The 22012-nt window shown below is 51.7% G+C and overlaps 1 protein-coding gene and 1 pseudogene across 11 annotated transcripts in view; one reads left to right on the forward strand and one right to left on the reverse strand.

Annotated features, from left to right (window-relative positions):
* The window catches only part of ARHGEF7 (Rho guanine nucleotide exchange factor 7), a 125565-nt gene that overhangs the window by 76089 nt on the left and 27464 nt on the right, over positions 1–22012 (forward strand). For all 11 annotated transcript variants that reach the window (XR_010837298.1, XM_059041914.2, XM_059041922.2 and 8 more), the window contains 3 exons: positions 9486–9580; positions 9811–9906; positions 15363–15485. Coding sequence is in view for 10 of the 11 variants with exons in the window: in XM_059041914.2 (XP_058897897.1) it covers positions 9486–9580; positions 9811–9906; positions 15363–15485 (314 nt within the window). In the remaining variant the exon portion in view is untranslated. The remainder of the gene's footprint in view (positions 1–9485; positions 9581–9810; positions 9907–15362; positions 15486–22012) is intronic.
* LOC131743520 (peptidyl-prolyl cis-trans isomerase A-like) lies at positions 17747–18311 on the reverse strand (annotated as a pseudogene).

The following is a 22012-nucleotide window of genomic DNA, read 5'->3' on the forward strand; positions in this document are numbered from 1 at the left end:
AGTCTTTCCTGGGATTGACGTGTGTATATATATATATATATCGAGTAGCATGAAATTAGAGGAGAGTGTCTAGACACTGTACCTAGTGAAGACAAGGGTTTCAGAATCCTAAAATTTGCTGCATTTTGAAACTTGAGCACTTTGTGAGCTTCAGAAGTACCTGTGGCATTAAATCTAATATCTACTCCAAACCTGCTTTTTTCCTGAACCGTTCCATCTGCTGGAAATGGGAAACGATAGTCTCGATTTGGGTGAATTTTACATTGCCGCTATATATCTACCTGGTGTGATAAGCCAGCAAGGTAAACTTTCTAAACATGGCTACGTTTTGAATTCTGTGGGCAGTGTGCACTTATTTAGTTACTCCTTGACCCACTCCCAGTCTTTTTTTATTTTCTTGATCGGGGATATAAATCTGAGTCACGAGACCTTTGAGGATTTGAAGTAAAACAGCAGCTGCCGAGCGTTTCCTGGCGGCAGCCCTCTCGTCGTGAGCGTTTCGTCTCCCGTGCTTTTAGGAAGAGATGGTGCAGAGTCACGCAGACCTGAACCAGTGACCTGGGGCTGTGCGCTCAGCTCTCTCCTACGCGTTTGCCCCCAAATCTTGCAGCGCAAGTTGGCCTTGGGGACCCTCGTGCGTTTCTTAAGGATTTGTCAGGGGCTCACTTTGCCAGGCCCTGCTAGAGGCGTTGCTGATGCAGCGGTGAAGAGAACGGCGGGAACCCCTCCCCGTCGGGGTCTCCTCTCACCTCCTGCCCCCGACTCGTGGCCTCCTCTTTGCAGCACTTCACTTCTGTACCTCTCTGCTGCCCGGCCTCCGTGCTCCAGGCCACTGAGCGCCCCCAGTGGCCCGTGGCCTCCCCTCTCCTCGTGTTGGTCACCGCGTTCCCTTGAATCGCTCCACCACCTCGCTGGTCTGTCCCCGTTGTCGTCAGCGCTCTTCACCGGCCTCATCTGGACTCCGACCCCCGCTGGCAGAGCACACCAGCACCCCGAGGGCTCAGGGCGCCTGCCTTTCCTGGCGGAACTCTGCTCTCCAAATCCTCCACATTCGAATCTTTGTCTGTTCGGGGTTTGCTCCCGGGACGTGGCTCTGCCCACATATTTGCTTTTTAGTACGTGGAATGTGTTATGTGTTGTGTCCTGTGCTTCCTCAGGGTTTGTTAGGAGGAAAACTTTCAGCTTACGGAGCTGCCTTTTCTTCGTGCGTTCTTATGTGAGACGTTGGGGGGCTCCAGCGAGCAGGGCACTCTTAATCCACAGTGATGTTCCCAAAAGGGAGATCCTTATCTTTCACTAGTGTCTGTCCAGATAATTGTATCCGAGGAAAGCAGTCGGTGCCGTGTGAACTGGTGCCAGCAGTGCTGCGCTCGTCTCCGGGAACCTGCTTCCATTGGGTGTTCTGTAAAACTAGGTAGCTGTGCTTTTCTAGAAACCCTGGTGGCTTGTTTTCTTTGGCATTGTGTATCGTGTAATCCTCTCCATACTGAAACGTAACCAGTGCTGTTTTAGATTTCCTTCTTCTTCTTTTTTTTTTTTTTTTTTTTTTTTTTGTGGTACGCGGGCCTCTCACTGCTGTGGCCTCTCCTGTTGCGGAGCACAGGCTCCGGACGCGCAGGCTCAGTGGCCATGGCTCACGGGCCCAGCCACTCCGCGGCATGTGGGATCCTCCCGGACCGGGGCACGAACCCGCGTCCCCTGCATCGGCAGTCGGACTCTCAACCACTGCGCCACCAGGGAAGCCCTAGATTTCCTTCTTTAACTGCGCTTATACAGGGAGAAGAGCCTTTGTGTCGCATGTGCTGCTGTCTTTGAGCCACCAACTCTTTCATTCTGGATGATGGGGAAACACCTTGGCTTCAGAATCACATCCAAACGGTTGTTCACATAAAGCTATATGAGTGAACAGCGCATGTTAAAATATCGAGGTCGTGACGGACATGGACGTACAGAGCTCGTGGGAATCATCTTTCGGCGTATAGCACTCTCACTTTGCAGTGAACAGAAGTGCTTAGTGACTAAGCCAGGAGTCAGTTTCAGCTTTCCTGAATTCCATATTTATAAATTATACAGAAAAGTAAAATGTGGGACACAGTATGACACGCAGAACAAATAGAATAGATGATGTGTTAAAGTTTTCACATTTCCTTGTGCAGGTTTGTTTTCACAGAAAACTGCAGAAGTACAGGTATCTGTAACCCCACTGAGAGGCAAGAACACTCTCTAGCAGGTGAGACCAGTGTGGCCTGATGGCCTGTGAAAGATTTAGGCCTCCCTTTGGGGTCAGTGGGGAGCACAGGAGAGCATCCGAGGTGGAGCCACAAACACGCGCAGGCCGAGAGGCCGTGAGGAGGCTCCGCCGTCATGTAACGGTCAAGAGTGGGGAGCAGGAAGTGGCTCCTAGTGACTTACGGCTGTCCTGATGGGCCGTTTGTCACCTCCCTCTCCTCCCCTTCCAGGACCGCCCCCCGTGCGCGTGCTGGCAGACACACGGGCCTTCTGCAGGTCTCTGAGGTGCTGTTCATTTCTCTTCGTTCTTCCCTTCTGTTCCAGAGAGTTTTTTGTGTTTGCTAATTATTGCTTTCGCTAGCTCAGATCTGGTCTTGAGCCGCTACCTTTCAGTTTGTAATTTCCACTTGACTGTTTTTATAGCTCAGCGTAGGCTGTGTCTGAGTCGTTGTTCTCATACTTAAAAGATTCTTCAAGCACAGTTTTCTTGAGTTCTTTGGACACTTTGTTAAACAGGACTTTTATTATTTTAGGGCATTTTTAAATTGACAGTAGGCTTGAGAGGGAGCTAGACAGACGCGTACCCTCTTCCTCCCACCCCGCCACACACACACACGCACCCCGCACACACGCACCACACACGCACCACACACGCGCACACACACACACACACGCGCGCGCGCGCGCACAGCCTGCCCCATTACCGGCGTCACTCACCACACGGGACGTTGCTGTTCGCGAGGATGCACCCGCACTGACACACACACTCCTCCCGAGCCCCCAGTTTCCTCTAACGTTCACTCCCGGTACCTGCGTGCATTCATCACTATAATGTCAAATACGTCCCCGCCCTGAAAGCCCTCTGTGCTTTGCGGCTTCTCCCCTCCCCACCCTGACCCCTGCCCCTGCCCCTGGCAAAACCACTGCTCTTTTCCTGCCTCATAGTTGGAATCATCCAGATTGTCGACTTTTCTCTGCCATTTACTTTGGGTGCCTGGTCGAGCTCCTAGAGGTAAATGTCCCGCTCCTGGGGGCGGGGGTCCCCCGTGACTGTGTCCCCTCAGGGTTTATAACTCAGGCTGGCCTGTGCTGAGCCTCTGGCACTGCATCAGCTACAGCCCGGGCCTTCCCACCCCAGCGCCTCGGCGCCAGGCCGTGCGACTCCGCCGTGGGGGCAGTAGCCGCGTGTGCCCTCCCCTCACGGACTCGAGAAGAGTTGTCCGGCTTCAGTCCGCTCAGCTTTTTACTGGTTGTTGGGGTGGAGTGACGACCTCCACGTTACTCGCGTGCAGAGCCGCGGACTGTTTCTCAAAAGCAACATGGCGGCTGTTCGCGGAGTTCTGAAAACACCGGAGCCCCTTAACGTGGTCGTTCTACTTCCTGAAATCCACCCCAGAAAAGCTACCTGAAAGGTGTTCAGAGGTGCTGGTGCAAAGGGTGTTTTCATAGGATGACGCTTTGTTACAGCAGTAAGTTGCAAGCAACCTGAGTATGTAGCAGTACAAGAATGGTTAAGCCACCAACAGTACGTCCATTTATAATTCTTAAAAATGCACATGAAGCTTTAAAACGTCAGCTATTCATTTTAGGTGCGCTGAGCAGAATATAAAATTACATAGGTAACGTGATCTCATTACGTGACAATGTTGTCACTGAAAGTGGAAGGAGGCGTGCCAGAGAATGTGGCAGAATTTCATGCCTCGCTAAAGCCAGTGGTAGAGATGCTTGGGGGATCACTTTGGCACCAGAGCCCAGACTGGGGTGGGAGTGTCAGCGGGGCGCTGGAGACCTCAGACGCGGGGAGTCACGGTGGAAGGAAAAGCCCGTAGCTTTGCTTTAAGTACCGAGTTGGTTCGTTTTTGTGACAAAGCCAGCCAGCACTGTTAACTCTGTTTTCCTACGTGAAAGTGCTTCTAAAGTGCTTCTAGTCTGTCTTCAGGCCAGGGTCAGTGAATGGTCCGGAGGGCCCTTCTTTAGGTTCTGGGGGGAGGGGTGCTCCGGCTTTGTGTGTAGCATTTGGGCGCCCTCTCGGGGGGCTGGCCTGGCAGAAGCCCCCCAGCTGCTCGCACAGTCGTGTGTTTGTAAAAGGACGTTGGAAATGCTGGCCTTGGCCTTGTAGTTGTGAGGATTAGCGGTTGGCCTTAAGGTGCCTGGTGAAGTGTTGGCCCTTAGGAGGTTTTCGTGGTTATTAGGAAGAGTGTTTAGAAGCATTTGGGGCACTAGGCCTCATTGAGGCCTCCGTTCCATTTGCCAGCAAGCATCCCATTTGAGGATTAATTACCTGGGAGAGCTGAAGTCAAGGGTGACAGGATCCTGTAGTTAAAGGGAGCATGTCTGTGACCTGCCTGAGCTTGATGGATTTGACAATGAAAGAGATTAACTGCACCTATGGCCGGGTCGCGGACACCTTTCCTGGTGGAGATCCAGGCAGGGCCTCCTCTTGTAGAAGCTGGATGCCCTCCCCCAGAGGGAGTGGACGGTCTTTCGACACCTCTTTTAGGGGAGGCGGAGTTTCCTTAGTCACCAGTAGAGAACGAGGTTTCCTAAATATGTCCGTCTGGGAAGATATGGGTCCTTATGGCCTTCCGTGTCCAGTGATGCACTGGGGCTTTATTTTCCAGGGTTACATCAGTACTCCTTACCTATGGACAGCAAACGAGGCATCGTTTGCTTCTGCTCCGGGGAGTACGATGAGAAAAAGGCAAGGTAGCTTTGTCTTTGAAAGATTGCAAATGTAATAGGTAGCAATCAGTAGTTTTAATAGATGTTCAGAATAGATGTGCATCTTTCATAAAATGCTGTAGGAAACCTCCACGGACCTTTCCGGTGCTCCGGAGCGAATCTGCGCCCGTCCGTCCCCTTGGCTCCTGGAGTTGCCCGGAGGTCGGCCTAGAGCCACACGGACCCCAGGCACTGCTTTGGCCTCTTTATCCGTTATGGTCCCGTCACCGCACCCGCCTTAGCCAAGGCTGCTCCTCAGCCCTGATGCCTGGTGTCTCCGCCCGGGGCCCGTACGAGGCGCAGGCCCGTTATGGCTCTCACCCGGGACAGGGCAGCCCCCGGTGCTCTCTGGGGAGCTGTGCCCTCCTCTCCCGTATCCCACCCACATGCATACCGACCACGAGGGGCCTGCTGGCGTCTTTGTCAAATTCTGCTCCCACTGTTTTTATGCAATTTCCTTGTTTTATATAGATGGAGATTTCCCGCCGGTGGCAGGAGCTGGGTAGAGTAGCGGCTGAGGCTTGGCCTGTGAATGAAGGAAGAGTTGAGCTGTTCAGTTGTGGGAAAGGCCGTCTTGTGAACTAGTCACTTCCTGAAGAATGGAGTCACGTGAAGGAGCTCCAAGTAGGGCTTTGGCGGGTTTGGGCTGGGAGGCAGTCCGCGGAGGTCTGTAAGGTGCCTCCTACCTGAAGTCAGGCGGTGGGCTCTGAGTGTCTGTCGCAGGCCAGCAAGGGCCCTTTGGGGAAGACACGGCCGAGCTGGGACTCACGCCCGGGTCTGCTGGCTCCCGGGGCCGGCCCCTGGCTGACACGGGCCAGAGCGGCCCTGCAGCTGCTTCTGGAGCTCTTGCGCGGTAAACCTGCGTTGTTCGGAAGAAACACACCCCAAGACCTCATGGATCCCCAAGTTTAGAAATCCTGAAATCGCGCACCTCCTTCTCGGAGGCGCAGTAACAGACCCATTTTGCGCGCCCCGCCCCGCAGACTCTTTCTGCGAGTTCATGCAGTGACGTGCGAAGAACACGCCGGACACGCTGAAGTCGGCGCACGCCGTGTTACGTCAGTGGCTGCCGGTGGGGGTGGGGAGTGGGCTCGCTGCCCTGTCCTCGCGCCTCTGGCTCTGCGGGCGGGGGGGCGGGCGGGCACAGCTTCCTGCCCTGCCCGTCCTTCCTTCCTCCCCTTTCCCTCTGGGCGGGCAGCTATGAGCAGCTCAAGTCCTCTCTTCCTTTTTGAAACTTTAACCCCTAAAATACAGTCTAAATAGACGGGCTGAAAGGAAATGTGCGATGGTTATTTCCCTTGTGGTTCGGGGGGCTGGTTCGGTGGGTGGGAGAGGGGTAGGAATAGCTGTGCCGTTCTTGAGTGTTTCCTACTGGGTTCTGAACCAGGCTCATGGTTTTGAAATTGGGGTTTAGTTTGTGATGATAATCTTTCATTGTATGTGTATCAGGTGACTTAATGTCACTGTTTTTTCTCTTACACGTGAATCAGTTATTTATTCTTAAAGGACTGTCAGTGACACATAAAATAGAACGTATGGCAGCTACCAAAATCTGCAGTGGGAGTTGTGGCTCACTTGTAAGATGCGCGGTGCTCTGCACTGCTCCGCCGGCAGTGATGCAGCGAGTCTCTGCGGCCCGCAGGGTGATGAGTCTGCCCTTTGTTTTGCTTCGCTGTAGCGGCTGACGGCTCGGGGATCGTCGGTTTGGCCTGCCCAGTGTCGCCCCCCCGTGTGGCACCGCCGTTTGACCCGCCTGGGCTCCCCACGCCTCCCGCCCCGGGGAGAGCTTGTGTCGGCCGGGCTCACGGTGCCGCGTAGAGGCTGCCCGCCCCGGGAAAGCTGCTCGCGTTCTCTGGACCAGCCGCTGGGTGATGGAGCTGTGGCAGCTGGGCCGTGAGGTCTCATGGGGTCCTGCAGCAGCCAGAGCGTGCAGAAGTCAAGAAAGGGGAGGCAGGTGACGGCCGGAGCGCACACACGTGCCGCCGCCCTCGGGGAGGGACGCGTGGCCTCCTGGCAGAGCGGGTGGTCGGTGCCAGCATGACTCACTTAGCAGGTCTTGGTCGTGTGTTTGTGAAAAGCGAAGTGTAGCTTGGATGGTTTGGCGGGGATTACTGCAGAGCTTGACCTGAGCACTTATCTGAAGGTCACGTTTACGACTAGTAGTTGAAATTAGCCAACTCAGCTGTCATAACCGGTGGAATCTTTTCTTTGGCATTGCTTCTGGTACATTCTCTGGGAAGCTTTCCTGTCTGCCTGCTCTGCTTAATGCTGCGATTGAAGGAGCGTCGTTTTCCTCTCCCCTCGCGCTCGGGCTCCTGATGTTGCCACGCAGGGATTTTCCTCTTCCATCGCTGCACAGGGACTGTTCTTCTGTTTTAGAAAGTAGGTGTGGAGGTTTCTGAGCGTGTCCTAAGCAGTGTTGCTAATAGTTCCTAACAGTTGTAACTGAGACATGAAATCATAGTTTAATGTTCCTTTTCACATTAAAAAAGGGCTTTTTGTCTTACGCACCTGTGACAGATTTAAATTCAAATTTTTTTTTTTAGTTCAGGGACTCATTATGCTTGGCTTGATTCACGTCATTTTGCAGGATAAGATGTGGATTAAAGTGTATGCTCTGGTGATGCAGTGGCAGGGCCACACTGTTCTCTCTGTTCTCCAGTCTTTTGACCCTTGGGTCCACTGAGTATTTCTTTGAGGGGAGGCGTTGTAACTGTAAGATCAGCACCCACATTTCCCCACAAAGGGAGGGTCTCCTGGAGAAACCCCTCCCCCTCCGCCCACTCCACCAGGCGTCTGTGAATAGGTCCTTTCAGGGGCGAAACCGGAGCTGAGAGTCCGAGTGAAAGAGCCTGATTCTCTTCATCTTACGTAGTGTAGAGTATGTGAGTGATATCTAATCAGGGTTGCATTTACTCAATGAATGACTGTACTCTCCTCAAGAATGCAGAAAACAGCAGTGAGAAGAATAATAATCCGTGTTGCTTGTATTAATGTTGAAATCTAAATCTAGCTTAATGATTACTTTTTTCTTAAATGTTTAGACATACATTTTGATTATCAAAAATCGGGGGAGAAAACCGAGAGTGTTTGATATCTTTTTTCTGTATAATTTCTTTTGCAGGATTAATTTAGGATGATGTGTCAGCTTTGGAAGACGGACAGCACATTTTAGCGCATGCAGTAGATCCTCAGAAACTATACGTAGTATGGTTTTCTGATTGAAGAAGAGGCTGGCTCTCTAACAGAGCGGGATGGAAGCCATAGCTGAGGAAGGGAATCTCACTTGCTTCCACTGGAGCCCTTAGCCTGTGGTTGGACAAGGCAGCGCGGGGCAGTGCAGGGTCAGCTGAAGGCTCACATTCTGGCTCTGGATACGTTACTTAACCTCTCTCTGCTTTACTCTTTTCCTCTGTAAAAGGAAGGTTTTTGCGAGCATTGGAGATACTATGAGTAGGGCACCTTGCTCAGTGCCCAGAGTGTAGCGTGCATCGGGGTTAGTAGAAGGCCACCTTTACCCCTGGGCTCCATCAGGCTCCACCTGCAGACCGGGAGCCGTCCCTCCCTGCCCAGGGAGGAGCTTTGCTCTTGGCGATTGCTGATGGAAAGGGGCACGTGTTTTAGCTCAGCTGCTTTGCACTTACGTTTTTAGGAGTTGTTAGCTGATTTTGGCTATATTTGCTCTAGGGTATCAGGAAACATTTTAATGTTAAGGTTGATTTATAATTATCCTCCTATCTTTAAATACAATAGCGGCTATATAAAGGCTGCTTTACACTGGTAGACCTTTAATTTTTAATGTGTATAGGATGATCTGAGACGATCATCTTCTCTGATGAAGGTCTGAGGTTCCCAGAAATGGACTGAGATTTACTAGACGCCGTCTAAAGGGTAAACTTCATGTATTTTTTTAGTTGATATCCTTTCCATATGTCAAAGTGCATAGATTTTAAGGGTACAGGTCAGTGAACTTTGATAGGTATATGTATCTGTGTAACAGCTACCCAAACCATGACGTAGAACTTGTCCATTACTCCAGGAATTTATCTCACGCCCCTTTCCCCTTTGTCACCCCCTCCCACCCCCGCCTTCCGATTTCTGCCATCCTTGGTTAGTTTTGCCTGTTCTTGGACTTACTGTAGGCGGGCTGTGTGGCATGTCCTGTTGTGAATGGCTTCTTTTGCACAGCACGGTGTTGTAGAGATCCATCCACACATCCGCGCTGTTGCGATTATCAGCAGTTCCTTCTTCTTTTCTCAACGGACTTGGCATTACTTATCTGATGATGAATTCATTCTGGCCTCATTCTAGGTACACCTGTGTCAAATGTGCTTGGCGGTGAGATGAAGTCAGTTGTGTAGCCTTGGTAACAGTTCATTACATGGATTTATTAGTTAATCACAGGGAGTGACTGATGATATATTAAACAAGTCAGTATTACATAGAAGCAACAATGTGAATTGAACAATGGTGATGAACTTGCCAAAGCTTATACATCTTAATGTCAAATAATACTTATTCATCATTTATTGTAGGTGCTACAGAATATTTTGGAAACAGAAAATGAATATTCTAAAGAACTTCAGACTGTGCTTTCAACCTATCTACGGCCACTGCAGACCACTGAGAAGTAAGTTAGATGATAATTGTGTCAAGTGTGAAAGAGTCATCACCTTGGCCGTTCCTTCGTATTTTCAGAGAATAGAGGCTGAGCTACTGGAACAGAATTAGCAGCAGTTTCCTATAGACATGAGCAGTTTGTTTATTAGATGTTTAATAGGGTGCCGGGCTGGGAGAGGAGAGGAGAGGAATGTAAGTAAAACTGCTCACTTATTTTTCCTGTTGTTTTCTCGGCTCTAGGTTAAGTTCAGCAAACACTTCATATTTAATGGGAAATCTAGAAGAAATATGTTCTTTCCAGCAAATGCTTGTACAGTCTTTAGAAGAATGTACCAAGTAAGTAAGATGCTAAAAATTGCAAAATTCAGATTGATTGATATGAATGGTATTTAAAGGATCAGGTTTAGCATAATTTTAGAATTCACATTTCTAAAGGTGGAAACTAGGTTATTTTATTTTATTTTGTTTTTTGATGTGGACCATTTTTAATGTCTTTATTGAATTTGTTACAAGATTGCTCCTGTTTTATGTTTTGGTTTTTTTTTGTTGTTTGTTTTTTTTTTTTTTTTGGCCGCGAGCCACGTGGGATCTTAGCTCCCTGACCAGGGATTGAACCTGCACCCCCTGCATTGGAAGGCAAAGTCTTAACCACTGACTGCGCCAGGGAAGTTGCTGGAAACTAGGTTCTTTTGAATCTTTGGGGTATATCAACTTTTGTAGTGGAAGCTGTGTTTTAGACTATTTTCGCAGGAGGGATCTCCTGACTCTTCAGAAAAAGAAGAAAGGCTTCCCCTGAGTGGTGATTGCTTGGCTTGGGGCCAGTGGGGTCAGGGAAGCAGGGGTGAAGAACCCTGAAGAGGGAGAGGGCGCGGTGTGTAGCAGGGCCTGGGGTGCGCACGGCTTCGTGCCTTACGTGCCACCGTGCGGGCGGCCACGGTGCTCCCGTGCCCTCCCTGGGGACCACCCTCCCAGCACCTTCATGTGTCCAGCAGCCCGGAAGCCCTGAGGCCCCGGCGTCTGGGGGTTCCACGGAGGTCTCGTTGCAGAGCCGAGGTTGATTAAATACATCCTTGGCCGCTGGCGATCCGCCCAGTCTCGGGCCCCTCTCCCCTCCGTGGGGGTCTGGGCTGGGCTGAAGTCCCCACCCTCCAATCACGTGGTGGGTTCCCCCGGCAGGCCCCCCCCCCATCCTGAAGCCGTCTGGGGGATCAGCCCAAGCCCCGGTGTGGTTAAAGGGGCACGATAGGGGTAACAGAAGATGCTCCCGTCACTCAGGAAATGACAGGGGTTTTAGGAGCTCTGTGCCAGGAATGGAAGCCATTAGGGTTCTAGAGGGGGAGAGAGCCCCGAGGGGGGAGTGGGCTGCGGCTGAAGCCTGTGAGGCAGGAGGAGAGCCTCAGGGCAGAGCTGGGCCGCCCCCGCACTCGGGCACCTGGTAGGATGACTTCCAAAGAGTAGTTAGAAACCCTTCCTGTTAGTGAAATCGACTTCTCTTTTGTAAAAGTTACTTTAGACGGAGTGTCGCCGTAGTTGGGTCTTCTAGGATCCAGCGTGTTCCCCGAGGTCCCTGCAGCTTGTGCCAGCGCCCTTGTCGGGGGGTGCAGCCTGTCCCCTCACTTACCTGTGTGCTCGTTCGCTCGTTCGCTCATGCGTTTGCCACTTCTCCTGTCCCCCTCCCTCACGGGCCACCCTGCGCCCAGAGCTCTTCTAGCTGGTATCCTCTTTGCAAGCCTTCTTCTGGCCTGAAAGGAGCTCTCTTTCTTGTGGTAGCGTCTGCCCTGCCCTTGTGCCAGCACTGCCCTGGCTCAGGCTGGCCTCGTCCTCCCTGCGTCCTGCACGGACTCCTGACCAGGCCTCGACCTCCAGGTGGCCCCCTGCGTGTCCATTTCTCCACCAGCCTCTGGTCCGAGCTCTGCTTAGGAGCTTTGGATGGCGCCCGGTTACTCATGTGTTGCTTCACAGCTGTGTTTTACAGACTGACCTTCGAGGGGCTTGTACAGCCGCCTGGTCGGGGAGAGCTAAGTTAGGAGGTGAGTTCCCGAGCGGTGGCAGTCTGACGGGGTCCCTCCCCGATGGGCTCCTGCCCGCCTCTTCTGCCCCGTCCCCGCCTGGTGCCACGGCTCAGCAAGCAGGCCTCCGTCACTGCCCGCCCTGCCCGGCCCTGCCTGCGGCCCTGCCTGCGGCCCCTCCGTTGGGACCCACTTCCTCCTGCCGCCCCTCTTGCCGAAACCGCCCGGTCCCTTCAGCCCGGTGGACACAGTCAGTCCTGGGCGCGGCTGCCCCTCTCCCTGCGCTTGTTTACATGCACGTTTGTGCTTTGTTTACTTGCAGACTCCCTTTTAGTGTCTCTTGTGTATTGTAGGGCTTCAGCTTACTGAAGGAAATATTTAATAAATAAGCATTTAGTGTAACTGCTGTTGGTTAAATACACATTGTGTATTGATTTTGTTCAAAAGTTAATTATAAAGCTTATCTTAAGGTATAAATAAATTCATTTTTATAACGGACCATTACTGTAACATTTTCACAGTAAAATCGTATTTGTTTTAGATTATTATCAAAATACAAATTTGAACTAGAGGATGTAGTTCATTTTGTTTGAAAGTTGTTTTTTTGAACCATCCAAAGAATAGCAAGCATGGGTGACCCAGAGATCATATTCAGCTTTGTAGAATAGACTGGCTTAGGTGCAGAGCACACTTCTGGTTTTGCCTGGGCCGCCCTTATTAAAGAGCAGAGCGTAGGACTTGAGCTTATTTGGAGGTGATTTGGGGTTGATGGCGCACTGACCCAGGTGATTCCGATCATGGGAATCAACTCTGACCTCAGTGGTGGAGTCTCCACGGTGGACTCAGCATCAGAAACTGACCTTCTGCCCCTGGCCCTCCGTGCCGTCACCTGGGAGGCCCCTGAGTAGCTCCTGCCGTAATTTCCTTACTTGCTGAGACTGCAAGAGTCCCTAGAAACGCGATTTCAAAGCACACGTCCGGCACTGGAACCTTAAGAGTCCGGGGAATTTAGGAAGTGAGGCAGACCAGTGGCGTGTGCGGGGACGCGGGCAGATGCCCGTGGCGGGGAGCCCGAGAGAGCTGCTGGCCGGTGGGAAGGGACTCCTCCCGCCCGAGCCTCAGGCGCTGCCCCTTCCCGGGGCTCCGGCACCCTCAAGAGGGTCGTCCACGTTTAGGCTTTGGGGTTCAGCAGGAGAGGACTTGCTGGGGGCTGCTGGCGGCCCCCGAGGCTCCGACGAGTGGGCACTTGTGGCCACTCGTGCAGACACGGCTCTCGAAGCTGTCTGCCGCACCGCGTGCTGAGGCTCACCTGGTGCGTAGCCGTGCCCGCGTGCTGATCTTCGTCTCCCCTTGGAGATCAGTGGTCACGGGGCCGCGGACCCCCCCCTGTCCAGCCAGCATTAACAGCAGGAATAAATTGCTCTGGGGGAACACTGTGGAGCAGTTCTGGCTTCTCAGGTTTTTCCTGGGATGCATTCCTTTTCGCTCTAGGGAAGGAGAAAGGCCCTTGGCTATCCCCTCCTGCTACAGAGACTATTGGCTGGACTGACAGTGTCACCCGCCTGTTATTATCAGACCACTGAGAACACCCCACCTGTCATCAGGTCGTCGGATGGATGATAACACGCCCCTTTGAGACCACTGACTGGTGACAGTCGCAGCTGTTATCAGGCCTTCAGTAACATCCCCCCCGTAGGTCAGTGATGAAACCGTACTTATCAGACCACTGCCGACCCCGCACCCACTGTCAGAGCTGGGCTTCGGGCCGCCAGGAGGCTGCGGGTAGATGTGGCTGACAGGCAGCCCTGTGGCCTCCACACCCCATTGGGGGGGCCCTGCCTACACGTCGTCATGCTCTGAAAACCACCTCTAGAAGCACAAGAGAGAGCCACAATGAAAATCCTCTGTTTCAGTTCTTACGTCATGTTCCGTGTTGATGATCTTTGTGAGTTTTGCACGCCCCGTTATTTCAGTGCTCTAGACGGTGCTACGTGTGAGGCGTGTCGGCACAAGACCTGGGCTCCGTGTTAGGACCACTCGTGTACCCTTTCTGAGCTCTGTCTGCTGCTGCCTTCCGGCGAGTTGATGGATTATGAGGGTTTTATAAACTGATGGGGGGGGGCAGGTGTAGTGAATTCCTGCAGAACTGGTCTGAGAGAGGTCATAAAACTCTAGGGCCAAGGCTCGACAGGTCAAAAGAAAGAAGGAAAAAGGAAGGAAGGAAGGAAAGAAAAGAAAAAGAGAAAGAAAATCTTGTATAGTGAAGTCATTGTCCATATATAATCCATGGACATGTAAGAAATGAAAATCCCTAGACCTAGATTTTACCTACATTCTCCTTTGAGTGCATCGGGGCTGTGGTGTTGGACCAGGTGGGAAATGATGTCGTGACGGCGTGTAGCCCAGCGCTGAGCAGTGTGTATGCAGTTGCAGTAACTTTGTCATTTAGATAGTGCATCTCTGGTCTTCCTGTGCCCTGTCTCCGGCAGTGTTCTGTTTTTGTTGGCCAAACTCTGACATCCCATCATTGCCGTTGCTTTCAGTCCCCTCGGCTGGGCAGTCGGGGTTCCCTGCTGGATTTCTCGTCGCAGGAGCCGGCCTCCTCCTGTTCCACTGTGTCTGAGCGTGACCGTCGCCTGCTCAAATGTCAGTGTGTAATAGTCTCAATAGGTGTGTCTTAGGCGTCTGGATCCCGGTGGCGAGCAGGTAGCCCCGGTGTGTCTTTGAGGAAGGCGTTCTTGGCTGTGTGTGGTGCCTGGTCCTTGGTGACTTGGAAAGGATGCTGGTCTTTGTCTCTCTCCTGGAGGTGTGTGCTGTCCTCCTCTCAGAAGATTGAGGCGTCGTCTCTGTCTTAGAGTCAGTTTATTTTTGAACTTGTTTTGCATTCCCCTGAAAGACTGCAGTCACTTTTAAGGTGGAGATCGTTGCTTTCTCTGTTTTTAATCTGTTCGCAGTGCCTGAAAGAATGGTTGAAGTTAATTTGTTGAGTCAGTGACTATTTCTCCCGCAGATACACGCAACTGTGAGTGATCCCCGAAGGCTATTAGAAACCCACGTAGGGCTAAGCTCACACTGGAGAAGAGTCTGCTGAAAGTGCAGATGCTATAGCTTACTTTGGCTTCAGATCTGAATCAATGAACTGAGCAGTGAAACTCGGGATAGGAAGCACACGCCCGGGCAGGGTTAGGCTGCTGTGTTATGGAAATGCTGTTGACCGCCGGCCCGTCCTCCCCCAGGATTAAGGTGCCTTTCTTGCTCTGGACGAGTCTTTTTCCCACGTCAGTGACGATGCTGCTGCTGATTGCCCGTAGGTTTCGTTGGCACGCTTGTCTCTCTGCCTCTACCGCTGATTCTCCCCAGCCTTTGCCCAGAGGGAAAGAGGGCTCTTGTGTTCTCTCGTCTGCTTGTCTTGATGCTCCTTCGCTATATACTGAAAACCTTACCGACCAAGTAACCACATGTTATATTGCTCCTTATTTTACGCACAATTTAAGGAAGGCTCCATGACGTTATTTTTCTCACTGCCCAAGGAATCCTGGACTTGTGCCCAGGTCCTGGTGTCCGGTCACTGGAGAAGAGGATGGGCTTGCTTGGCTGCTTTATGGCAGAGCGGCTTCCGAGGCAGGTCCCTCCCCCCGCTGGCTCGTGGTCGGAGCACATACTGTCTGGGACTGGTGTGTGTCGTTTCTGTGCGGTGGTGCGCGGGCCCTCCTCCCGCATGGTTCCCACGTTCACTACTGTCTGTGGCGCTCAGGATGGTTCCCTTGTGCCTCTCCTCTGCAGGATGCCTGAAGCTCAGCAGAGAGTCGGAGGCTGCTTTGTTAACCTGATGCCGCAGATGAAGACCTTGTACCTCGCGTACTGTGCCAACCACCCGTCTGCAGTGAGCGTCCTCACGGAGCACAGGTGCGTCTCCGGGACTTGCCTCCCCGAGCGGGGAGGGACGTCGCGGGCCCCCCCCGGAGCAGCTCGTTTCTGTCAGATATTACCTGCAGTGCGGTGGGAACATTCACGCGTTTATTCAAAGATGACAATTTTAACTACCCTCGGAATTAGTGCCTGAGAAGTACTGGTCGGAAGTCTTTGAAATCCTGCTTAGCGCTTTTATAATAGAAAAGGGTGTGTTTTGAAGTCTCCCCTTCAGCTCGGACCCTTTGGACAGTGGCTTGAAGGAGCTGGTAAGTGTTCTGGAATGTGGCTGCAGGCTGAGTCCGGGCTGCTGGAATCGCGTTTCTCAGCGCGTAAACACCAGAGCACGTGAGACAGAAGTACATCTGCTGTAGGACTAAATGTCCATTTACAGTGAGGCCTGGATTTCTTAGGAAAACATTAAGTTGGAGACCGTTAGCTTTAGCTTTTCACCCCGAAGCAGCGGTGGAACAACAGACAGATTGATTTCCTGCTTGTTTGGTAAGGCAAGGCCGTGCCTGTGTCCTGGAGGAGGGCCGGGCGCCCTGCGCAGCGGCGAGGACCACGGGCCCGGCCTGCAGACGGGGTGGGCGAAGAGCCTCTGTTTCTGCTCCCAGAAGGGCACACGTTTGTGTTAATAAGTGTTTCAGAAAATATTTATGGTTTCTTCTGAAAACAGCAGTTCAGCCATAAATGGCAGTTCAATCATTGTTTAACCCATAAATGAAGAAATTGTGTTAGTCGTGTCAGGGTAAACGCCACTGTGCTTGTGATTTAAATTGTTAACCGCAGCTTACTCCTGAGTATATCGGTTTAAAGCTTAGAAACTGTGCTGGGAAGCAGGCATTGCTGAGATTGAGCTGAGGTTCCAGCGTAGCATCCCTGTGAGTGTGCCTGGGTTGTGGGCCTGGTGGCAGGGCCTCTGGGTCCGTCAGACCTGGTCTGAGCCCTGACTGCCTCTCTGAAGCAGATGGGTCTCAGGAGGTCACCCCGCTCCTCTGAGAACGCTGGCCATAGGGTACCGTAGGCGTGAAGCAGACCATGGAAACTGTCAGGACTGAGTGAGCACGATGGAGGCTCAGTAAGTGCGAATTGCTTTATTATCTCATCTAGACTCTGGGTGTTTACTGCTTCTCCGTGTGCTTAAATACTGAACCTCCATTTGTAGTAAAGCATTTCCAGTCCTGCAGCGAAGCAGGCCGTCTTTGACACAGTGATGGAAAGAAGAGAGATTAGGATACACGGTGACCACGGAAATGAGAAACCCGTCGGGTCTTCTTCTTCCTCACGCTTCTGGGAGTGTGGGCAGTGTTAGCGTGTACCTTCCCAGTTAAACCGTGGAGCGTGGACGCAGTCACACGCTCGTCACACGCTCCGACGTGAGGCTCTGCGAGGCTCTGTGCCGAAGGCGGCATTTAAAGAGCGCAGACTGTTGAAGTTTCCTGAAGTGCTCAGACGTTCAAGGGGAACGTGCGCTCGCAAGCGCGTGCTGTTCTCCTCTTCTCTGTGCTGTTACTTTAATGACTGCTCGTGTCGTAGCTGAGACCTCAGTGGAGCTTCCTCCCAGAATAGCAGGGAGAGAATACAGATGCGGTTCTGAGCGGGGACCTCTGCCCTCCTCCATGTGGCGAGTCCCGGAGCGGGAGGCGGGTGGACCGAGGTCAGGCTCCGAGACTGTGAGCCCGGAGACGGCGGGAGAGCGTGGCGGCCGCAGGATGCGCTGCCTGTGTGCCCTCCTGAGGTCCCGGGCCAGCGCCCGCGCTGCCCGCAGCTCAGACCCCGCTTCTGAAGCGTAAGTCGCGGGATTGAGAGGAGGCTCGCGGGGGCTGGTGGCCTCTGGTGGCCTTCACTTTCCATTCTGGGGCCAGCTTGTAGCCTGTCTCCCGCTTCCCTACGTTCTGTTGTAGTCTTAAAAGCCGCCACACTTAGCGGTAGATCAATCTGTTGTTTTGCTTGAATATGCTTTTTTCTTTTTAAATTAAATTTAATTTATTTTTTATACAGCAGGTTCTCATTAGTTATCTATTTTATACATGTCAGTGTATATATGTCAATATACTTTTTCAGCATTGATTTAAACGTAGTGTTTTGCAGTTTTAAAGTCTTATTTGCAGTCTTATGATCCTTACATTGTGTTAGTTTGAATTCTGAGTATGAATCTTGAAATTGTATATACAGAACCATCAGTGCTACTCTGTGACATAAATCACAGCAAGATCCTGTTTTTTTTTAAGATAAAACACAAGTCAAATTTATTATTAGGTTTGTCCACAGTCGGCAGTGGGGATCTCCTTGGCGGTCTTGCCGTTCCTGGACCCAGAGCGCTGCACGGCCTCCGCGGTATTCATGCCCTCTCTCACCTCGCCAGAGGCCACACGCTTGCCATCCAACCGCTCGGTCTTGGCAGAGTGCAGATGAGAGACCGGGAACCGTTTGTGCTGGGGCCAGCGGTTGCCATGGGCAGGATGCCAGGACCGTATGCTTCAGGAGGAAGTTCTCATTGTCAGATTTCTCCCTGTAGATGGACTTGCCACTGGTGCCATTATGGCGTGTGAAGTCACCACCTTGGCACATAAGTCCCGGAATTACTCTGTGAAAGCAGGAACCCTTATAACCAGAGCCTTTCTCCCCACTCTGCTCCGAGCACGGAAGTTTTCTGCTGTCTTTGGAACTTTGTCTGCAAACAGCTCCAGTCTGTTAACGTAGCTTTATGGATTGGATGAGCAGTCGCTTCTTGGTTTCCAGGTCCCTTTCCTCGAAGGAGACGCGGCCCAAGGGCTCGCCGTTGACAGCGATGTCACAGAACACGGGAGGGTTGACCATGGTTGGGCAGCGTGGGAGGTTCTGCGGTGGCGGCGTCTGCAAAGCCAGCAAGATCCTTTTTGACCCACCTCTTAGGGTAACGGAAATAAAAATAAACAAATGGGACCTAATGAAACTTAAAAGCTTTTGCACAGCAAAGGAAACCATAAACAAGGCGAAAAGACAACCCTCAGGATGGGAGGAAATATTTGCAAATGAAACAATGGACAAAGGATTAAATGCCAAAATATACAAACAGCTCATGCAGCTCGATATTTAACTAATGAACAGCCCAATACAAAAATGGGCAGAAGACCTAAATAGACATTTCACCAAAGAAGACCTACAGATGGCCAAGAGGCACACGAAAAGATGCTCAACGTCACTAATCATTAGAGAAATGCTAATCAAAACTACAATGAGGTATCACCTCACACCGGTCAGAATGGCCATCATCAAAAAATCTACAAACAATAAATGCTGGAGAGGGTGTGGAGAAAAGGGAACCCTCCTGCACTGTTGGTGGGAATGTAAATTGATACAGCCACTATGGAGAACAGTGTGGAGGTTCCTTAAAAAACTAAAAATAGAATTACCATATGACCCAGCAATCCCACTACTGGGCATATACCCAGAGAAAACCATAATTCAAAAGGGTCATGTACCACAATGTTCACTGCAGCTCTATTTACGATAGCCAGGACATGGAAGCAACCTAAGTGTCCATTGACAGATGAATGGATAAAGAAGATGTGGCACATACATACAATGGACTATTGCTCAGCCATAAAAATAAATGCAATAGGGCTTCCCTGGTGGCACAGTGGTTGAGAGTCCGCCTGCCGATGCAGGGGACCACGGGTTCGTGTCCCGGTCCGGGAAGATCCCACGTGCTGCGGAGCGGCTGGGCCCGTGAGCCGTGGCCGCTGAGCCTGCGCGTCCGGAGCCTGTGCTCCGCAACGGGAGAGGCCGCAGCAGTGAGAGGCCCGCGTACCGCAAAAAATAAATAAATAAATGAAATTGAGTTATTTGTAGTGAGGTGGATGGACCTAGAGTCTGTCCTACAGAGTGAAGTAAGTCAGAAAGAGAAAAATACCTTATGCTAATGCATACATATGGAATCTGAAAAAGCAGTACTGATGAACCCAGTTGGCAGGGGAGGAATAAAGATGCAGACGTAGAGAATGGACTGGGGGACACGGGGTGAAGGGGAGGCTGGGACGAAGTGAGAGAGCGGCATGGACGTGTATACACTACCAAATGTAAAACAGAGAGCTAGCGGGAAGCAGCCGCACAGCACAGGGAGATCAGCTCGGTGCTCTGTGACCCCCTAGAGGGGTGGGATAGGGTGGGAGAGAGGGAGGGGATATGGGAACATATGTATACTTATAGATGATTCACTTTGTTATGCAGCAGCAACTAACACAACATAGTAAAGCAATTATACTCCAATAAAGATTTTTTTTTTTTTTTTTTTTTTTTTTTAAAGTTCAGCTGCCCTTGGATGGCAAACAAAAGAAGCACCAGTTCTGTTGAATTACAACTGATGTGTACCTTTTGCAGTATCGTGAGAGTAGCCTCGTAGGCTCATGGCTGTCTGTTTTGAGTGAATTCCGGGTTTCGTTTTTTCCAGCACTTTAAGTGTGGCTTTTTGCTGGGCTGCTTGATGGCTCTGTGTGTTCCCCCGGTTGCCGTCTTGCAGCCCACGGTGTCATCTCAGTAAATGCGGAGGAGGCGCGCTGTGAGAGGATCGCCGGCATCAGTAGAAATTAAGCTGAAAGAGCCTTTGTTTTGTCAGAAAAGCTGTAACCAGCCGTTTTGTCTTGTTTTATTGTAGTACTAAATTTGTTCTTAAAACTAAAAAAAAAAAAGCTATTACAGTGATCTGTAAAGATTTATGAAAAGTTCTGTTTCCTTTCTTAACTGTGCACGTGTCTGGCATTGCAAGACTGTCATGTGAATATTAAAGGAAGTTACTTTTGCTTTTGCAAAAATTCCACATAAATTTTTAGTTGTAGGGAATTTGCGGGGGTGGGGGGGTGGGTGATGAGGGTAATTCGCTTAGTTTTATTCATTATTGTCTGCCATAACTATGGTTATGAAATTGCACGTATAATACTGAAATATCAGAAATGGCCTGAACAGACTTTTTGACAGTTTTTCTTGTGGTAGAAAAGGCCCCAACTGGATTATGTTTAAAGGAGTTGAAATGTACTGTTAGTACCATTAAGCTTCATTTTTATGGGACTGTGCTTGATCATTTGTTCAACACTCAGAGAAATGCTGGTAAGATACAAATTTCTCCTCCATAAAGCCATCGTTTCTCTCTGCTCACACGTTAGGGATGGGTGGGCTGATCTCAAGAGGCGAGCGTTTCCGAGTGAAAATGTGTGAGGGCTAGGGCTGGCGTGGTGGGCGCAAGGCGTGGAGCGGCCGAGGGTGGGTAGGGGGCCCCGCCCGAGCTCGGCCGCCGTTGGCGGTGGCTCCCGTCTGCAGACGTGCACGGTGACCCCTTTCTCAGGCCCGGGGTGGCGTGGCGGGAACGACGCGCAGTGCGTGTCCGGTGCCGTCGCCCCTTCTCTGTCCCTCTCCCTGACGCGCACTCCTGCCTGTGCATCTCCTCCGCCCGAGCTGGAGGAGCCGGGCCAGGAGGCAGCCCTGAGGGTCAGGCTTGGAAGAGCCGGCCCTGCAAGGAGGGGGAGGCAGGGTGACGGCGGAGCGCGGAACGGCGCGCGACGGTGCCGGCGCCAGGCTCACCCGCAGCAGGGTCCCGGAGCACCGCCTGCCTGGCTTCGGAAGCCCAGCCCTGTGGTTTTCCGGGAAAGCCGTTCTTCGAAAGCACAGAGTTCTGTGCACAGAGGTGTTGGGTCGTGTTGCCTGTGAAAGCGTGTGTGCACATAGAGCCCTAGAAGTAGTTGGGCCGCTTCTGAGCTAAATGTTTTAAGTCGCCCCACCGTGGCAGGCTGTCTCGCAGGAAGGAAGGACGTCGTCATGAAGCCTTCCTTCTCACGGAAGTGGGAAAAATGTCTGTTGTATGTGCTGAGTTGTTATAACGAGGACTTTGTGAAAATTTTCCCATTTTATACTTTGCTTTGATTTTGATAACAGCTCCTAAATGTGTATGTATATTTATGTAAAAGGTTGATTTTTGAAAAAACTATGCGTCGGTAGGTAGGTAGATGGCAGGTGCTGTGAACCATGCCGTCACTGTTCTTACGCAGCCCAGGACGGCGCCCCGACTTCAGGCCACACGCGTTGTCGTGAGCCCCAGCGTAGGTGGCGGCTGCCTTCGAGAGAGGTCTTGCTGCCTAAGAGACGTAAGGCTGACTTCCCAGTGATGGATTAATTTGTTTTCAGCCTGGTATTTGGAACCTTTTATTTCTGAGTTGGTTTAGTCGAGTCCGATACCTTCTCTGGATGTGTCAGCAGAATCGACGTGCAGGCTGCAGAGTAAGAGGTGGGCAGGGCCCGCACCAGCTCTGCTGCCACGCCTCCCACAGAACGTCACTCTCGGTCCTACCGCGGGAGACTCGTACTCACCGCCTTTGAACTAGCAGTTTCAGACGGTTTAGCCTGAATACCGCGCGTCTTTCGCCAGGAGCCCTCAGTGGGGCTGCTGCTCCTAGGAAGCTTGGGTGGGGGCCACGTACAGCTGGGGGTGGAGGTGAGGCGTGAGGCGGGCTCAGCTGACCCGCCCCTGGGCGGGGGATGGGCTCGGTGAT

The sequence above is a fragment of the Kogia breviceps genome, chromosome 16, assembly GCF_026419965.1.
Source record: "Kogia breviceps isolate mKogBre1 chromosome 16, mKogBre1 haplotype 1, whole genome shotgun sequence".
Classification (NCBI taxonomy): Eukaryota; Metazoa; Chordata; class Mammalia; order Artiodactyla; family Physeteridae; genus Kogia; species Kogia breviceps.